Source organism: Candoia aspera, chromosome 2 (assembly GCF_035149785.1).
Source record: "Candoia aspera isolate rCanAsp1 chromosome 2, rCanAsp1.hap2, whole genome shotgun sequence".
In the NCBI taxonomy this organism is placed as follows: domain Eukaryota; kingdom Metazoa; phylum Chordata; class Lepidosauria; order Squamata; family Boidae; genus Candoia; species Candoia aspera.
In genome coordinates, this window is record NC_086154.1 from 63590686 (window position 1) to 63602967 (window position 12282).

At 42.0% G+C, this 12282-nt stretch overlaps 2 protein-coding genes across 3 annotated transcripts in view; one reads left to right on the top strand and one right to left on the bottom strand.

Annotated features, from left to right (window-relative positions):
* RNF123 (ring finger protein 123) overlaps positions 1–3563 on the top strand; it is a 110109-nt gene extending 106546 nt beyond the window's left edge. Inside the window, exons 37-38 of the mRNA XM_063292034.1 lie at positions 1566–1651; positions 2231–3563. Coding sequence (XP_063148104.1) covers positions 1566–1651; positions 2231–2330 — 186 coding nt within the window. The 3' untranslated portion in view covers positions 2331–3563. The remainder of the gene's footprint in view (positions 1–1565; positions 1652–2230) is intronic.
* Positions 3564–3750: 187 nt separating this feature from the next.
* Positions 3751–12276, bottom strand: GMPPB (GDP-mannose pyrophosphorylase B). 2 transcript variants are annotated; one of them, XM_063292027.1, is made up of 10 exons: positions 12175–12276; positions 11788–11922; positions 10069–10149; positions 8527–8575; positions 8293–8435; positions 7495–7653; positions 7027–7105; positions 5502–5629; positions 5068–5250; positions 3751–4491 (listed from the first exon to the last, which is right to left on the bottom strand). In XM_063292027.1, the coding sequence occupies exons 2-10, from the start codon at positions 11914–11916 to the stop codon at positions 4360–4362; spliced, it is 1083 nt and encodes a 360-aa protein (XP_063148097.1). In that variant the 5' UTR covers positions 11917–11922; positions 12175–12276; the 3' UTR covers positions 3751–4359. The 2 variants fall into 2 exon arrangements, with proteins under 2 accessions (XP_063148097.1, XP_063148098.1); XM_063292028.1 differs by lacking the exon at positions 12175–12276 and adding an exon at positions 12004–12127.
* Between the last annotated feature and the right edge of the window lie 6 nt (positions 12277–12282).

Genomic DNA, 12282 nt, shown 5'->3' on the forward strand with positions numbered 1-12282 from the left:
TTATATCAGATGTGGTCTTTTTCCACATTGTTTTCTATGGGGCTGTTGTATAAACTATAATATTGTAGTTTTCTGGGAGTTTTTATGTTGATTTTAGTTGTTTAATTTTACTGTATATTTATGAATTGTATTTGGATGCTCAGCTATATATATTAAAACCATCCAGGGTCTTTGATTGAGATGGCATAGATTTAACATAAATGAGTAATCTCTGAATTCAGAACTTTTCAGTAAACACATTTCACAGGCACATGTTGGTGTAAAGTAGTGCTCCAAGTAATTAATTCCTTAATTTTAAAGTGATTACTATCACTTTTTCCTTCTAGATAAAGGAATGGCATATTAGGTGTTGATAAGTTCTAAGTATATTTAGACAGAATGCAACTCTTGAGACAAAGGGAACACCTGTCATGAGCACTGATGGTGAGCAGGAGGGGGCCCCTATCCAGGGGGGAAAACGCATGCGTAGTACTGAGGAGTTGAGCAGCCATTCAAAGAGACACAGATCAGACCCGCCTTGACTTTGGGGTTTATCTGTCTGGGTTTTTCCCACGCTGCTTCAGTTTGTTAGGATTTTCTGTCTATGTAGCAGTAATAAAACACTAGAGACCTATTCCTTGTCTCAGAGTGGTTCCTGGCTGTTAGGACAAAAGCACATGTGTGTAGTTTTTTTGTTTTCCACTGTATGAAGAGAAAGTTTCCAGCACCATGGCTACAGGAGTGCATTGTGCACATTTGGGTGGTACATATGTGTCATCCAAATCCACATTATGAGAGAAGTGACAACCCTTTTGAAGATACGTTCCAGTTGAAGACATTTGTAGACCAACCATCAATTCATAATCCATTTTAAAAATGAATGTGTGGATGCTCCTGCAGACTGGAACCTTACCAGATCCGATGTATTGTGTTTGTACTTCCTGACAAGCAGGCTGTCCAATGGCCATTTGGAGACTGCACATTAGCAAAGCTTTTCTATTCCTTTGCTTGCCTCAGAGACTGGGCCCCATATTTTGGAATGGAGCAGTTTACCTGTCCCACACCGTGTCTGCTAACAGAGCTGCTGTGAATGGGTAGGATTAAGTAAAACATTCAGATCATTTGCAGCACAAATCCTGTGTCAACAACGTGCCCACATTTTCTTGGCCAGGACCATACTCTGCCTTTGAGTGGTGTGCATGGCCATCCGCCCCTCCCCCAAAATGGATGAAGCCAGGACAAAAAAATGTTTTGTCTTCATTTATGCTTAGTATTATTACCCTCCAGTCACAAATTTAATTAGTTTCACATTTCACCATATTCAAAATTACCGTTTAATAACAATCCTTGGAAGTCTCTGAGAAGTGTACCCAAAGCTTTCAGAAGCCACAGGCTTGCACTTTGCCCTACAAGAATGTGGAGGACACTGAGCTAGTTTCACAGCTCCAGTGCAGAAATCTGTGCTACTGATTCCAAGGGGCAGTTTTCCTGTCTTTAGATACCTTGCACTTGGGCTTGATTTAGATTTGGAGATGGCAACTGCTAATGAAGCTAAGTCAGTATTTGTATGTGCTTGTTTTTTCCAGCCCACTAGTGAAGAAGACTTGTGCCCTATCTGTTATGCACATCCGATCTCTGCTGTTTTTAAGCCATGCTCCCACAAATCATGCAAGTGAGTAAACCCTGCAGCAGCAGACATTTCTCTCCTTATCCTGCTAACTGGATAGCAACTATGCTGTAATGCATCACAGCTGTACACCAAAACTACTCTAGTCTTGGTCATCTGAATCCCCTTTCCCTGGTTGTCCTGACTAGAAGAGACCCAAGCCCCATCATCCTGCTGAGTGGCTGCTTATGCATCCAGGATCTGGTATTCCCATGTACAATAGAACTAGGCAGCTACTTTAGAGTCATGGAAATGGGGTTTCTGCTTGTGAGGATAGATTTGGAAGTATACAGCTGGAAGTTTTCCTGGAGATAACTTAGAAGCCGGGAAGGAGGATTTGCAGTAGTGATTGGAAGTTTCCAGTATCCTTTATCTTTGACAGTAATTATGAGCAAAAGAAGCAAATGCATGGCTTGGTTTATTTGTATCAGACAACTAGATGGCAAATTGTTTAGTTTTTGAGAGCGAAGTAGGCACACTCATGCATGTCCGAGCATTACAAGGATTATTTGCCTTTGTTTTGTAGCGTGTGAGCCAGGTTTTCTGCATAGATAAGAGCGAATATATAAACTCTTGCCTTTTTAGAGCCTGCATCAACCAGCACCTGATGAACAATAAGGACTGCTTCTTCTGCAAAGCCACCATCACAGGAGTGGAGGATTACATTAAGCCAGCCACCTCCTAGTGCCTGGACCCTGCAGGGCAGGGACCGCATGCCTGGGCAGCTTCTCCCACAGTGGACTCTCCCCCCTCCAAGAGCATCTCGTCAAAAGTGACTGTTCTTCAGCACAGCTGAGATCAGTTTTATGACACCTCTTGCAGGCCACACACTTCTGTATGCATCACCTAGGCCAAATTGTATTCTTCAATCCTACTGAATTTAGGTACACTTCCTGTTGCTGTCATTTGACTACGAACCAACAGGTATTGAGCTTTTCCTACGGGATATGTGCATGGGGGCTTAACATGGCCAGGTTCTCTACCTCAATCTGAGTCTATAGCTCCTGTCCTGCATCTACCCTAGGAAGTGTGTCTTGTACTGTAGCTGGGCCACATCCTCTTTGATGTGGTGCTCTCCATGGTAGAGTAAAAATGGATTCTCCGCAGCCAGCATCTCTCCTGTGAGTCCAGCTACTCACTAGCCAAGTGTGTTCTGGCTGCTGCTACAGCAGCAGCACTTTGCTGTTTGACAGTGCATGTATAGCTAGGGTTGGTTCAAATATTTGTGTGGGCATACCCTGCAGACAACCATTCACCTGTAGCACCTGATGTGATAGTTCTGGAGATTGTCAAGCAATACTCTCCTGTGCAGTCAAAGGCGGTACACGTGAGTGAAGGATTGTGGTATCTGGCTAAAAATTTGAATCTGCTCTTTGTGAGTCTGCTCCTTTCCTCTGAAGGCAAGGACAGCTTTGAAACACAAACTAGGCCAGGCTTCTGGTGTGGGGAGCTTAGTGATACAACAGAGGAATAAGTGCAGAAATGCAGCCTGGACAACGCGGAGGAGGAGTTTGATCAAACTTCTCCATGGGAAAGACCAGGTTCAGTAGGACCAATATTTGGTCCATGTATTACATAAGTAGTTTGGAGAAGTGTTCAGTACATTGATATTTCAGGTTACAGCAGGGGTGAACCTGATTGCACTGCTATCTTCCACCAGCAGAAAGTGCCTCTGTGGCACCCACCCTACACTGTGTGACCAGGTTGCCTGTACAATCCAGGAGCAGACAAGGGTTTTTTAAAAATTTACTGTGTGTGACTTGTATCCAGAAATGTTGGGGAGGGTAGCAAGCGTTGTGCTTGGAACAAGGAATTTAATTTAAGTGCATATATGGTTGTCTCTCTTCCCCTTTCCCTTCCCAACTGGAAGGGGATATTACTTCCATAAAATGAAATATTAAATTATTCCTTAAAGCTGTGAGATGCATGATATTCTTCTCTACATTTCTAAAGCATTCTTCCTGACGTAGGTTGCAAGTAGTAAAAGCTGGAAAGGGCTGGCACAGTAGTTACAGGGATACTTGCAAGGAAGACAGCAATTAGAACAAGTTGCTTTTAAGGACGATTGCTCCCATCTTAGCTTCTCTTGAAGAGTAGATGACACATGACATACCAAGCATCTATTGTTAATTACAATAATAATTTCATTTGTTTTCATTACAATATAATTTCATTCATCTTCATTAGAGAACCTTGTCCAAAGTTCTGAATAATAGTTGACAGTTATTCACCATAGGGAAGGAAGCAATGCAGTTTTATAAGGCAACTAAGTTCCACAGAAGAGTTCTGCATTTTGTTTGCCTGTGTGCTTCATAAACAGCACATACCACCCTACCATATTAGCATACAACATGCTGCTCATTCCCCTTTCCAGGACTACTGGGGGCTTTCATCTTCAAACAGGTGAGCTGCTGTACTGTCCCAGATGTTGGAGCAAAGATGGATTGTCCCTATTCAAAATAGGGTGCTGGACTCTGCTGTAGAACAGTGGTGGATCTGGCCCAGGTACCTCATCCCATTCCCAATTCTGAATGCTGCAACCATATTCTTGTCCACTCCTAGGACCCCATGTAAAGGTTAAGAAGTCAGCAGCAAGGGCAATATATATTTCGGAAGAAAAAAGGTTGAACTCAATAGAGAGTCCCTTGCCATCAAGGCACAGAGTGTGGTTGTAAAATATTCTGCCAGCTAGTCCAGCACTCAATCCAAGCTTGCTACATGATGATGCGTGGCTCTGGGACTGATTCAGCAATAGATTTGTGAGGCAGCACATTGGCCCCATTGAGGTAGAGTTCATCATTCACAATGACATCCTCCCCCAACACAGTTACGTTCTCCATCCTCACCTGAGGAAAGAATAGCATGCAGTTACACAGAGTTGAGCTTAGGAAAATATATTTTAAAACAGACTCAGGCTAAAGGAGCTACTTACAAGTCACGTGGCTACTCAAGAATTAGTTCCTAACAGTAACTAATCTTAGCACCTGGGCTAAGGAAAGCTAAGTCAGAGCGCCCTGGGTGATAACCCAGGCTTAGTCTTACAAAGTTACCCTCTATATAAGACTCTCAGGTGCCACTCAAGCCATGCCATACCTGCAGTCAGGGTAGAGAAGGGGTCTATAAAGCTTTGCAGAGACTTAATGTGTTCATTTTGACCCTTATTTAAGAGAGGGGAAAAAAACTATCCAATGTTTTGCTCCTGTATTTCTGCAACACTGAGAGGCTACATGGGCCTTCAAAAGGCCCACCACAATCAGAAAAGTGAATGAAAGACCTAGTGGAGAACCATAGTTCTAAAGGAGGAAAAACCTAAGTGTATGACTCTGTCCTTTCCAGTGAGTATCTGTAAAGGGCAATGCAACTTATTTTCTAAATCGTACAGGCAAAGCCCTTCATTTTTAAGACAACTAGAGCTCACTCACCCATTGACCTACAGAGGAGCTCCACCCAACAATACAGGACTCGAGCCAAGAGTGGGAACGGATGCGTGACCCCTTTAGAACAGTGCAGCGCTTGATCCGAACGCCGTCCTCTACCACAACTCCTGCCCCAATAGTGACATTGGGACCAATACTGCAGTTAGATCCAATCTTGGCACTTGGATCCTGAAATGAAAGAAGACCGAATGTGAGAGAGAGCCTTATGATCCATCCTCAGCAGTTTCCAGTTTCCCAAGTAGAGAAGTAATGTTCTTTCCTCTTCTACTCCCAGATCAGAACTAGGTACGTGGTAACATTTGCATATGCTGTTGTCCTGCCTAAGAAAGATACCGCCAGCTCAGACTGATCCCTGTGGAAATGCTATTCCATCTGATATTTCCCTACTCACAGAAAATGAATTTTTAAAATGGGATTACCACTAGTACATTTCCCATACAGCCCAATCCAGAATGTAACCGCTCAGGCTGCTTCAGCCGCAAATATTGTAGATACAGGCACATGCCAGTCAGGAAATCTTTCGGCTGCCCAATGTCCATCCAGAACCCTGTAGTGATAGAAGGTGTATGAATCAGGTACCAATAATCTGTAACAGAGCCTTCATTGGGATCGTAGGTACAAGGGGTTCTTCATCTGGAAGCAGACAAAGCATTAATGCTTCTGGGCTGGCACACTTGTGGAAGAGAGGGAAAAAACTCAGTAGTAGTTCCTTGCTTTAAAACAGGGTTTCTCAACCAGGGTTCCATGAGAGGTCACTAGGGGTTCCCTGGGAGAGCAGGATTTATTTTAAAAATTATTTCAAATTTGGGCAACTTCACATTAAAGAGGTATGTTTCATTCATTATTTCTAGTTTAAGAACACTGTAAATGCATATATACAGGCCCACCCATGAAACAAATATAATAGTTTTGTAACTTCTGGCCTATATTTGAGCCTGAATATACAGGGGTTCCCCAGGGCCTGAAAAATATTTCAAGGGTTCCTCCAGGGTCAAAAGGTTGAGAAAGGCTTCTTTAAAATAACAGTGGGCAATCTTTTAGCAGAGAGCCAGTTTGGTGTAGTGGTTAAGGCATCAGGCTGGAAACCAGGAGACGGTGAATTCTAGTCCCTCCTTAGGCACGAAGCCAGCTGGGTGACCTTGGGCCAGTCACTTTCTCTCAGCCGTAGGAAGCAGGCAATGGCAAATCATTTCTGAAAAACCTTGCCAAAAACACTGCAGGGACTTGTCCAGGCAGTTGCCAGGAGTCAAAGCCCCTCCCCCAATCTTTTAGCAGCCAAGAGCTGACAAACATTTTTTGGCTGGCTGAGGGCCAAAAGTGGGTGTAGCTTCATCATACAAAAGGACAAGGCTGCATGTGGTTCTAGGGCTGCAAGTTGCCCATCCTGTTCTAAGACTAGTGTCAAGTGAATTTACTTTCCAAATCTTTAATCTTAAGTTCCACCTTAATAGTGTTTAGGGACAGATACTCTGGGGATAAAGTCATGTTAGCCTAAGTAAATGCAGCTTTTTCTACAAGAAAGAGCTAGCTAATCTTGAGATTTAAAAAGGGACATTTTAAAAATTGAGATTGTAGCAAACAAAATCTTACAGTTCCCAATAATGTTAATGGTGAGCCAACAAATGATCTACTGGAATTTTTGGGAGTTGTCATGCTGAAAGGTGGGAAAACAAACCGTGAAATGTTAAGCTTTTTCTTTTAAATATTGTTTTAGAAGTCAAAGATGTACAATCAATTTGTAATAGTGCTGGGACTTGATTTTATTTGCTATCCAAATCACATCCTAACGTTTAATTTCTTAATTGAAATTCCACCTTCCAGAAGATATTACCAAACTTCTGCATTTTTGACCTCTTCTACATTACTGCCTTTAGTTTTGAGAACACATTATAATTACTGTATAACTTGAATCCTAATCCAAAAGTACCAAAGCGTTTTCCTTACCATGTAGTTCCATGGCATAGAGTTGTCCTTCCTCTGCCATTACGGGAAATATTTCTTTCTCGATTGAGGTAGGCCGCAGCTAAGAAAAAGGGACTTAGTTGGCCATTCCAATAGGGGTTATACAATCCTCATGCATCATGAATATTTAGCACAATAAACTAACATTCTTTAGATCATTCCAATTTAGATCATTCCCACCAGAAGCAATAGCAAGTTGAACCAAGATGTCCTCACTGGTCTATTAGGAGAAAAACCATTTCAGAATTTGCACATAATGATAATCAAACAATGACACAATAATCTCTGTTTATCTGACCACTCCCACAATCAAATGGGTCTAAACATGATGGAAGAATCTTCTGGTATCCCATGACATTTAAAAATGACTTTAATCCTACCACATCAGAAAGAGATGTCCAGTGAAAATCAGCCTGTTGAAACCTCCATTTTACCCTTTCTGTTTCATACCTGAATGCGCTTTAATACACTTGGATTTAAGATGTACATGCCAGCGTTGATTTTATTGGAAACAAAAACTTGGGGTTTCTCCACAAAACGATGTATGAGCCCAGTATCTGCCTCACATACCACTACACCATATTTGGAGGGTTCTTCCACTTTTGTCACCTGCGAGGCAAAGTCCACATTAGATGCAGTTATGGCAGTGAAGACATAAATCAGACAAAAGCACTCATCACATCTTAGTATGAAACACTCTGCCTATTTTAGTATGTTTGTTCTGATTCCACTCCAAAGTCTTAGCAAAGGACATTTAATTGCTTGCTGTCTTCATACAACATGCTAAGACATGGCTTCTTTAACCAAGATTTACTGAATAAGCAATGTGCCACTGGGTTCACATAATCAGCTAATTCATAAACCATGTATTGCCAACCAGAATGGCTAATTTATGCAACACACCAAGCCAAAGATAAGTGACAGTAATTAAATATTTTTTAGTTTTACATCCCACCTATTACTCAGCTTGTGGGGTATGATGTCAGGCTTAGCATTTTTTTAAAATAAATATCCTCCCACATATGTTGACAAAGAGAGGACTGTGTAGCATTAGGTTTTATTTATTTTTTATCTCCTTCCTTTTGTTTTTGATAATTGGTGAGAGTTACTGGATACAGCCACCATAAGGTGTTTGATTTCTCTGCTCCTAGCTAACCTGCTCTATTTCTGGGAGCTTAACATGCAGTAGGGATTAGAAAATACCCTCAGAAAGCATAAAACAATAAATCACCATCCCCAGGCACTTACCACAATGGTGCCTTCTTTTCCATGATGCCTGTGAAAGTGTACCATGTCTGTGAAGGGAAAATCACAGATCACATCGCTATTGAGTACAAAAAAAGGCTCTGAATTTTCAGCCAAAAGTTCCTGTGCTAGTGCCAGTGGGCCAGCTGTGGAGGAAACAGGAGTTATCAGTGTCCATTGGATCACAAGCCCTCTAGCAGCCATAACCAACAAACTCTGCTAAACTCACACAGTTACCTGTGCCCAGTGGTTCCTTTTCATGCGACAGAGAAATCTGAATGCCCAACTGAGAAACAAAGAAGAATTTGGAAACGCAGTTAGGAGAAAAGTAGAAGCAAGCATCTGTGTGTGCATGGCAGTGGCCCTATCCATAACTGCATTTAGAAAATCTCTCAGATAGGACAAGTTAATCATATCACCATTGTTCAGCTGTTAGTTTATGGCAAGCTGCAGATTGACTCATTGCTCTTTATGTATATATACTCCAAATAAAGCTGCTAATAACAGCGTAATTTAGATGAGAGAACTGAATTCTCCCTAGCCTCCTTAGAAAGTCCTGGTGTTAGGTTATCCACTTCTTAAACCATATTCAAACACCCTAATGCTAAGCACTCCTGCTTGGAAGCAAGTCTTTTGAGGGTAACAGAGTCTATTTAAAATTCAGTATGTACAGCACCTCTGCAGGCACTACATTCCATAACCATCAAAAGGTTGTAGTATGGGGTTCAGGGGACTCCTTAGGGAAAAGAAAAAAGGCAACTGTTCTTTCAGGAACTTTTATAAATTAATTTATCATGGGATCTAGGCCAAAAGGTGCAAGGTAAACTAGGGAGCCAAAGGGGAAAAAATTGTGCAATCAGTGTTAGAGTGGAGAAAGTACTTCCAATATAAGCATTTTATGTGTGATTTTGTGAAATGACAAAGATACATACAACAACTACTTCAAAAACATTACTCACAAACCACAAGTACTGTAAAAAAAATAATGGGAGATTTGTGCCCAAAGTAACTTGCTTGGAATCTGTACATTTTACAAGAAAGTGAGATAAAAGAGCTTATTAAAATCAAATTCTTTACTGCAGAGGTAGCAGTAATTCTGACTTTTTTTAGATGTTGGACCCATCAACCTAAGTGAACATGGTTAATGGCAAGCAATCACAGGAGTTATAGCAATCCAGCATCTTCAAGGGTCACTCCTCCTTTTGCATTATCTGTGCAAATTATCCTACACTTTAACACTTTTAGCAGATATATCAAGTAATTAAGCTGAATATGCAAAGCAATTACAGAAAGCTACAGAAAAGCAGTATCACATGATGTCCAGAGATGCATACCCTATTTTAATATGGAACTATAAAAAGAAGTTCGTGCTTATTTCACTTTACTTCAACATGTTGTTCTATATGCTAGTTAAATCTCATATATTGCATCATTCTTATTTTAAGAAGATTCTAGCACAAAGAAGTTAAGTAATTCAGCTGAGCCCAACACCAGCCGTTTTCCTCGCAGAAGCTGAGACAAAATATTAAAGTTGAAAGATCAGATCCCTAATTCAGGAGCATTAACATTATTAACCACCTATTAGTATGCACATTCATTTCTACTTCCTGCCCTGTGGAAACAGTGTGCAGTTGAGTAAAGAACACAGAACAACTGGCACCAATAGATCACTGCAAAAAAATAATACCCCACCAAATGCAGGTAAGTCAGAGCTAATTTACTCTACCTAATAAATCCATGTAAACCAACAAACAAAAAAGCTCACCTCAGGACACTTACCCTTTGCTCTTGTTCTTTCATCTCCTTCTCCAGTAGCTCTGACATATAGCTTACAGCAAGGATCACATGATTTACACCAGCCTGTCAGGAAAAGATTAGCATTCAGCATAACTTGAAGGCGTAGGGCCTATTCATAGGATTGTTAAAATGATTTGGTGCCAGAATTAAATACCCCAAAGTAATTATTCCTGATTATGATTAAATATGCCAAACCTTGGGTTAGGATACAGAAATCAGAAACTGTTGAGCTCTCATTAAAGAATAATTAAATGTCCTGGAAGTGATTTAGATCTGAGTCAAAGTGTTACCTGTCCTGGGAAAACTGACTTAATTACAATATCACATGTTTAGACAACACTTGACAAGTTAGACTGTTATAACATGTGTGCAGATGCCCTTGATTTGGAAAGTAAATGGTACAGAAAATAGCAGCTAAAATTCTTGTGGGAGCTAGATGCTTTGGACATACAGGCATGCTTATTCTTCATCAATTACATTAGGTAAAGGTAAAGGTTTCCCTTGACGTAAAGTCCAGTCGAATCCGACTCTAGGGGGCGGTGCTCATCTCCGTTTCTAAGCCTTGGAGCCGGCGTTGTCATAGACACTTCCGGGTCATGTGGCCAGCATGACGACTCGGAACGCTGTTACCTTCCCGCCGAAGCGGTACCTATTGATCTACTCACATTTGCATGTTTTCGAACTGCTAGGTGAGCAGGAGCTGGGACGAGCAACGGGAGCTCACCCCGCCGTGCGATTTCGAACCGCCGACCTTCCGATCGGCAGCTCAGCGGTTTAACCCGCAGCGCCACCGCGTCCCTTTATCAATTACATTAGCTACAGTGTAATTGGGCCCAATATAAAAACGTTTCTGCAGTCCAATCAGAGTGCTGGTTTAGCTTCTAAAACCCTAAATTATTTAGGACTATGTTATCTGCTTATATCCATATGATTCTACTGCATCATTACAATCAACACCAGATTTTATTCTCTGGCCTTACAATAGCAGTGATTAAGACACTTATTTTTACATACTGATACTACATTACAAGAATATATATTCCAGGAAATATCCATTTGACCATATCAGTGTCTAACTAAGGAAAAAAAATCAAAAATTTAATCCAGCCAGCATTTAATAAATATACTGTGAGATGTGAGATAGAATTTAAAATTATAAACAAACATTAAATGTCATCTAACATCTAAGTGAATCATAAAAAGTCATGGCTATGAAAGACATCTTCCCATGATCCATTTACTAAGAAACAAGAAGTGTGATAGCTAGAAATCCATCTTTGCTTTCTGAAGCAGAAAAAATGCTATTCCTTCAACTCCAGATTTAGTCTGATTCACACATTCACACTTTTTGTAGCAGAGCACAAGATATCAGACATCCATCTTGATTTCTCTCTATGGCAAGACAGATCAATTTAAGCCCAATGCAAAAACAAAAAGAAGAAATGTCTATAGAAAGCCCTGAGCTGTACATTTTCAAATGCATGCAGATAATACCCCGGTTTCTCCTAAATCAGTGTTCCTTTAAAAGCTTTGTGACAGGCAGTGATACAACAGGTAGAAGTTTCCTACACAAGAAAGAAAACTTTGCCGATTAACTTTCAGCCTGTCGGGCAACTTTTAAGGCACAAATCTTTTTCCAGGAAAGCAGGAAGAAATCACTAGTCCCACGCAGAGGCATCTAGGATGGGCTCCATCCCCTACCTTTACTAAGGCCTCCACCTGGTGCAACAGGATGGGCTTGTTACAGAATTCGACCAGCGGCTTAGGGATGCTGAGGGTCAGGGGCCGCAGTCGCGTGCCGTAGCCCCCCACCAGGATCAGCGCCTTCATCTTGGCCTGAGCGGAGAGAAGGAAGGTTTAGCCTTGCGGGGCCCAGCCCTCCTCAACCAACCCCGCTCTCGGCTACACCACACCTGCCTGCGCGCCCCCTTCTCTCCAGCTCGGCCCCCTTCCCTCTCTCGCCCTGTCCTGTCCAGCAAAACCTGCCCACGGCCTCTAGCGCCCGAATCCCAGCCACCGTCTCCCGCCCGCAGAGCAAGCGGCTTCAGTCCCCGGGCAGCCTCCCCGCATCCCACCGCGCGCGCTCACCCGCAACTCCCGGTCCAGGCCAACTCAGAGGCTCCTCCCCGCCCACGGGAGACAAAACGAACGTCCACGACATCCCCCTCCAGTTCCTGTTCGAACCCTTTGACCAAT

What these genes read in the sequence shown, in the direction of transcription:
- GMPPB (XM_063292027.1), bottom strand. Translation starts at nt 11,916, where the DNA reads ATGAAGGCGCTGATCCTGGTGGGGGGCTACGGCACGCGACTGCGGCCC. An exon ending in TGAAAGAACAAGAGCAAAGG is followed by an intron (nt 8,576 to 10,068) that starts GTAAGTGTCCTG and finishes TTTGTTTCTCAG; the next exon opens with TTGGGCATTCAGATTTCTCT. An exon ending in GTATGGGAAATGTACTAGTG is followed by an intron (nt 5,251 to 5,501) that starts GTAATCCCATTT and finishes CTTTCATTTCAG; the next exon opens with GATCCAAGTGCCAAGATTGG.